At 63.9% G+C, this 6,414-nt stretch overlaps 2 protein-coding genes across 2 annotated transcripts in view; one reads left to right on the top strand and one right to left on the bottom strand.

Annotated features, from left to right (window-relative positions):
• F751_1109 (COP9 signalosome complex subunit 2) overlaps nucleotides 1-1,461 on the top strand; it is a gene marked incomplete at both ends in the record, with an annotated part of 3,453 nt that extends 1,992 nt beyond the window's left edge. The window contains 3 exons of the mRNA XM_011397981.1: nucleotides 240-636; nucleotides 806-943; nucleotides 1,195-1,461. Coding sequence (XP_011396283.1) covers nucleotides 240-636; nucleotides 806-943; nucleotides 1,195-1,461 — 802 coding nt within the window. The remainder of the gene's footprint in view (nucleotides 1-239; nucleotides 637-805; nucleotides 944-1,194) is intronic.
• A 245-nt stretch (nucleotides 1,462-1,706) lies between these two features.
• Nucleotides 1,707-6,227, bottom strand: F751_1108 (Membrane-associated phosphatidylinositol transfer protein 1; the record flags this gene model as incomplete). The annotated part of the gene is made up of 10 exons (XM_011397980.1): nucleotides 1,707-1,827; nucleotides 1,999-2,130; nucleotides 2,373-2,530; nucleotides 2,776-2,875; nucleotides 3,116-3,533; nucleotides 3,637-3,888; nucleotides 4,165-4,936; nucleotides 5,345-5,508; nucleotides 5,731-5,869; nucleotides 5,967-6,227. 10 exons carry the CDS (start codon nucleotides 6,225-6,227, stop codon nucleotides 1,707-1,709), a joined length of 2,517 nt encoding a protein of 838 aa, XP_011396282.1.
• Between the last annotated feature and the right edge of the window lie 187 nt (nucleotides 6,228-6,414).

Below are 6,414 nucleotides of genomic sequence, written 5' to 3'. Positions count from 1 at the left end.
GGCGGCTCTTGGATTTTTATGTGTGTGTGTTGTCTTTCTTGCCATAGAGTGGAGGAATGAGTCTCTGGTCGATCACGTCCCTGGGATCAAGCTTGGCTTGCAGACTCCAGTGAGGAGGCAGAGGATGTGGTGAGGAGCTTTACAAGCACTGCTTCCACCCGTGGCCTGCCCCTGGTCCCCCAACCACAATCTCATCGCCGCCACTCCCCTCCCCCTTTTCCCCAAAACACGACCCGCAGGCTGTGCACCGCGGAGGACGGCGGCGCGGGCGACGACCACAAGAAGGGCACCCAGACACTGGAGGTCATTGCGCTTTTGATCCAGGTGCACACTGCGCAGCGGGGGACCAAGGCACTCAAGGCGCTGTACGCGGGCGCGCTGCGCATCCGCTCCGCCGTCCCGCACCCGCGCATCCTGGGCGTGATCAAGGAGTGCGGGGGCAAGGTGCACATGGCCGACCGCGCCTGGGAGGCGGCGGCCACCGACTTCTTCGAGGCCTTCAAGAGCTACGACGAGGCGGGGGCCGCGGCGCGCGTGCGCTGCCTCAAGTACTTGGTGCTGGCCACCATGCTGATGCAGAGCGGGGTGGACCCCTTTGACTCACAGGAGGCTCGGCCCTACAAGAACGAGCCGGAGGTGGGGCAATGATGGTCAGGGTTTTTGCCCTTGGGGGGCAGGATTGGCGATATGATGGACTCTATGGGGCCTCGCGCCATGCTTACAGACACACCCATACCGCTGGCAAACGCCCACACTGCCGACAAAGGCTCATCCTCCCAGACTCCCCCCCACACACTCTCCAAAGGTCGCCGCCATGACAGCGCTGGTGGACGCGTACCAGAGCAGCGCCATCCCGGAGTTTGAGCGCATCCTGCGCACCCACCGCGCGGCCATCATGGCCGACCCCTTCATCGCGCAGTACGTGGAGGACCTGCTGCGCAACGTCAGGATCCAGGCGAGTATGGAATGGGGGGAAGGAGGGCGGGGGCCGTGTTTGGGGCCAGGAGTCAGACTGCCGCGCACTGCATCTGTGGGGATGGAGGTCGAGGGGATGGATGGGTGAGGTCGCCCGTGCGGCCGCCACCCAGCCTTTGTGGTCCAAACATCTGCCAGCGGCACTCCACAGGCATCACGACCGGCTTCCAGCGCCATCACCCTTCCGCCACGCAAACACCCCTCCCTTCACCCCCCCAGGCGGTGTCGCGCCTGGTGCAGTCCTATTCGCGCATCCGCCTGTCGGCCATCGGGGAGGAGCTGAACATCCCACCGCCCGAGGTGGAGTCCCTGCTGGTGTCCATGCTCCTGGACGGCAAATTTGCGGGCGCCATAGACCAGGTCCAGGGTGTTTTGACCCTGGACCGCGCCGACCCAAATGACGCCCGGCACGCGGCACTCGAGCGCTGGGGCTGCCAGCTGGCGGCGCTGCAGGGCACGCTGGCGGCGCGCCTGAATGCGGTGTGAGAAGAGGGCCTTGGGACGTAGGCAGTGCTGCTACTTGGAGATTTATCTGACGGCATCTGCTGAAAATCTCATCCAAAAATGGCAGCGCGTCCCATGCTGCCCACGACAACAGGGCCTGTGTACATGTTTACAACGTGGGGGTGTTGAGAGGTACAGGAGATCAGATGTAGTCCACGCTGAGTCGCCCTGGTTGAGGAGGTGGAGTTAAGAATATCATACTACACTAGAAACTGTAATCTATCGCGTCAGGGCCGGCCTTGGAGTGTCACATTGCCCAGGGCCTCTGTCGCCGAGGCCACTGCAGCCTCGTCATCGTCCTCAGAGTCCTCCAGGAAGCTGCTGGGCGTGTCCGATCGCGCTCCAGGCCTAGATGCCAGGGTCAAGGGGGGGAGGGGGGTTTCTTGACAGCTGCAGGAAGGTATGGGGTCCACCTCAGACGCAGCACCCCCCGGAACATAAGCACTGTGTCGCCAACAGCGTCCTTGAGACCCTGCCACAATCAGGCATCGACTGACAAGTCCCCTTCGCTCCACTCACTCGGCGGTGACGCTGGGTGCAAACTGCTCGCTGTCTTCCAGGATCTTCTCCTCGCTCGCCGTGCGCTGATGCAGGGAGCTGACGACGCGGATGTCGTGGGTCTTGCCCTCCTTGTCCACCACCGTTTTGTTCCTGAAGAGGATTTGAGAAAGCAATGTTGGATGTGCAGTACATTGTGCTGCGAGGGGTCCCATCTTGCTGCTTCCGGTGTGGCAAAGACTGCCACCTCAGCCAATGCCTCCCGCGTGCATGCCGAACTCCCACAATTTGAGCCTGGCTGGACGTAGAGGAGGCGTCGCCCAGGCCAACATCCCTGCACCACATACGAGACCGACGCAAAGAACCCTCCTCCCCCCACTTTTGGCCCGCCTTACTTGACATATCCCGGCATCTCGGTGATGAGCAGTTCGGTGTAGGGGATGGGGACCTCTGCGTCGGGGTATGCCATGATCTCGGGCAGGTGGTCGGTCCAGTTTGCAACCTTCTTCGTGCCGTTCTTCCCCGCAAAGGGCCCGATGATGTAGGTCCTCTCCTGCACGCGTAGAAGAGGAGGAGATGGAGTGGAGCAGGGGTGAGGGACTGCAGTACTGTTCGCATGTGAGTGTCCTTGTGGGTGTCTCGTCCACGGGGTGCAGGCACAGTGCAATGTTGGGGACACATTGTTGGCCAGTCATTCCAGCGGGAGGACCCCGGTTGTGGTGACGCTGTCCCACTCTCGCCAGCATACCCCCTTGAAACACAGGTCTGACCCGGCATGGCGCCCCGCGCTTTCCCGACCTTGGCGATTCCCGCGGCCTCGTAGGCCTTTATGTCGGTCATGGTGTTGCCGTAGGCCGCGTACACATCGATGCCCTTGGCCCGCAGGCCCTCGATGTACCTGGCGCAGGGAGGAAAGGAGGGACTGGGCGGTGGGCGGCTCGCTCTCATTGCCAGGCCGACCCCATCCGGAGCTGCGCAACACCCCCCACCGCTCCGTGCAGAGCATACACCCCCTGGCCTCGTAGACCGAGCACTGGGGACTTCCACGTGCTTCCCGACCCTGTCAATCCTTTGAACCCGAGGAGGCCCCACAAACAATCTCCCCCTCCTCCCCCCCTGACCAGAACCCCAAACCCACTTGACTTTGAAGAGTCCCACGGAGAAGTAGACGGGCAGCGTCGGGAGGTGGGTCCTGGTCAGGTGGATGGGCCCCGGCGGGTAGCGGTGCTTGATCAGCCAGGCCAGGGTGAGGTTGTAGTACGACCCCTGGCGCCCGCTCAGGTAGATGGGCTGGTAGCCCTTGGCCGCCCAGGCTCGCACCGCGTGCAGCGCGTGCCGCCGCGGCCGCAGGTCGTACTTGTGACTCAGCTTGGCGTTCAGGGCCGTGCTGGCGCCCAGCGCGTCCAGCGTGAACTGGGTCACCACCTGGCCGTCGCCCACGGTGATGGTGCCGTCCAGGTCGAACACCACCGCCCGCGTGCCGGGCTCCAGCATGAACATGCTGCCCTTGGCGTAGGAGTAGTCGTCGGGCAGCAGGCCCACAAATTCATAGTGGCCTGGAATTTTTGGTTGGAGGTTGGGGGTGAGGGGTGCGCTGGGAGACGTGCAAGGCCATCCTACGCATCCATCCCACTGTCGCCCGTCCCCCGCCAACCACACCTGGCGTGGAGGCGACGCTCTGCGTCACCGGCAGAGGCCCCAGGCGCCCGCCCCCGCTGGTGCGGTGCGTGCCGAGGAAGGCAGGGGCCATGACGGGGTGATCCGCCCAGTGGCCTTTCCGCATGAACATGAAGACGGTGCGGCGCTTGGCGGGCCGGCCCATGCCGTACTCGAACTTGCCGGAGAGGAAGGGCTCCACCGGGTTGGCCGCCCGCGCCTTCAGCCAGCCCAGGCTGTTGGAGCTGCGCTGGACTGCGGCAGACGGGGGGAGGTGGGGAGGGATACTGCAGACAGTGGGGGGAGGTACATGTTTGGGGCTGTTCAGGAGCGACGATGTGGTCGGAACGAGGACTGATGTGCTGCGATGCATCACCAGAGTGACTTCTCAGGAGGCCGAACTCCGTATCACAGGACAAAAGGCGGGAGAGGAGGCAGCGAGTCGATACCTATCTGCGAGCGGTGCACACTTGGAACCCCTCAAAACATCCACAGACACGGGCCCCCTCCGCCACCCCCTTCGCTGCGCACCTGCGTCGTCATCCCCGTCACCCCCACCCGCCGCCGGCTTCGCCTGGGCCACCAGCTCCCCCTCCCCCACCTCCGCCAGGCCGCCCAGCTCCCACATGCGCTCCTGCAGCGCGGCGGTCAGCGCCTGTGTCTTGCGCTCCAGCCCCTCCAGCCGTTCCAGCACGGGGCAGAGGACCATGAGCAGGCTGCGCTTCAGGTCGGCCACCTCCGGCGTGTCGGCGGCTGCGCCGGACAGACCGTCCAGCAGCGCCGTGGCGGCATGCTGGGAGGTGCTGGACGGCCCTTCGTCCCCGGCGTGCGTCAGCTCACTGGCCAGCCGTGCGGCGAGCGAGGCGGGGGGCAAGGCCGGGAGCGAGGCCGCCAGCGCCGCCTGCGCCCCGGACAGCGACTCCGCGTCTGAGGCTTGGGTTTCCAGCGCCGGGATGGGGGACGAAGAGGCTGTCCCGCGCGGCGCCGGGGTTCCCTCGTCGCCGCCGGCGCCGGGACCCGGCCCCAGCACTGCCCAGATGTTGTCGTGGGAGAGCAGGGAGTGGTTGACCTGGCTGAGGTGCTCCACCGCGGCCGTCATGGCCGCGCTGCGCACGACGCGGCTGGTGCGGTGCAGCACCAGGCGGTTCACCTTGGTGTAGGTACCGTCGTCAGAGGTGCCGCGCAGCCAGGCGTAGCGAGCGTGTACCTTGAGCCGCCCGCCCGACTTGCCGGGGCGGGAGCCCTCCAGCTCCAGCTCAAAGTCCTGAGACCCCTGGCGCAGCCAGGCCACGGGGAGGTAGGCCTGCGGGCGGGTAGGGTGCGTGTATGTCAAGGGGGGGGGAGGTTGGTCTGAGAGGCGGCCTGAGAGGTAAGCTCGCTTGCAAAGGGGCATAAGGTGGGATTGCAGGGTTGTTTGCATGGTGCGCTGCTTGGGGAACGGAATACACAGCGGCAGGAGCGTAGATTCCGGTGGGGACCCTGCCTCCAGTCTGAAAGTAGGCTGTCCGGGCCACAGCGGGGGTGCATTTCGAACACCAGTGTGACTCTGTAGACCAGCACAAGCAGTCCTATTCTCATTCAAGGACTGTGGATTAGCGGACACCCAGCTTGCTTTCCCTGGTTCCCCCCACCACCACACACACACACGGAAAAATCCGATTACAACACCCTCACGTACCCGCCCCAAGACGGTCTTTCCTCCCCCAAGCACCGTACTACGCCCCTTCAGGGTCAGGGTCAGCACGCTGTTGCTGAACAGCACGATGAAGTGGAAGCGCGCCTCGCTCCACCAGGCGTGCGTGTCCTCGCAGGTGCTGCAGAACTTGGCCTCCGACTTGTCGCTCTCATCCGCCACAGTGACGTAGGTGTTGGTGACTGAGGACGCGGGCGAGAGAAGGGGGTCTTGCAGGGGTGCAGCAAGTAGCCAACAACTGACACAAGCGTGTACAGGATGGCAGATTCATTGCCTACACCAAGATGCCAAATGTATCTCTGCGCCTGAAGCCTGGGGACCACCACCATGCAGGCATGCCTGCTCAACACCAGCTCCTCCATGTCCAGCGACTCAAGCAATGTTACCCTCTGACGTAATCCCACCTGACGGCTTCAGGCCAGAGGCCTCCTGCACATCCAGTACCAGCTGCCCGATGAACGCGTCGCCCGGTGAGAACTCCAGGCCCAGTCCGATGTCCTCCAGCAGCTTCAGGTCCTGCACCTCCTGCTCCGTCATGGCTGCCTGTCGCTCACAGGAGGGAAGGGCCGGCTCTGACCCGGTCTGCCATGCCTCGTCTCCAGAGATGAAGGCCTTTTCCCCCCACTCCCAGCCCTCACACCTCCTCATCATCCTTGAGGTCGTCAGGCAGCCTGAGCTGGATGTGGCCCGAATTCGTGCGCTTGAGGGCCAGGTGGGTCGAGGCATCGTTCAGATGAACATGAAGGACCTGACTGGCCTCCTTGGCGAGGTTCTCAGAAACCTGGCTGAGCAAGGACTCGGGGTTGGAGGGCACGCGCGTATGCTTCCGGGAGGTGTTCTGGCTTCCCTGTTTGGAGCTCATGCGGCTCAGCTTTCGCTGCTTGGTCTGCTCGTTTCCCATCTCTTCAAGCGGTTTGTCGAATCTCAAAGGGCGCGTTTAGCTCGAAGCTCGCCCAGTGACAGGAGGGAACGCCCTGCGGCCCGGCACCAACAGGAGCACCTATATGATAGCCTGGAGCCGTGACCTCTGCCCGTCTTGTATGATTTCGGTATCACAACTTGAACCACCTTTTTGGGGGTTGCTGCAT

This window comes from Auxenochlorella protothecoides (genome assembly GCF_000733215.1).
Source record: "Auxenochlorella protothecoides strain 0710 unplaced genomic scaffold scaffold122, whole genome shotgun sequence".
Lineage (NCBI taxonomy): Eukaryota > Viridiplantae > Chlorophyta > Trebouxiophyceae > Chlorellales > Chlorellaceae > Auxenochlorella > Auxenochlorella protothecoides.
The sequence above is the reverse complement of the archived record's forward strand: the minus strand, read 5'-3'. Positions and strand labels throughout refer to the sequence as shown.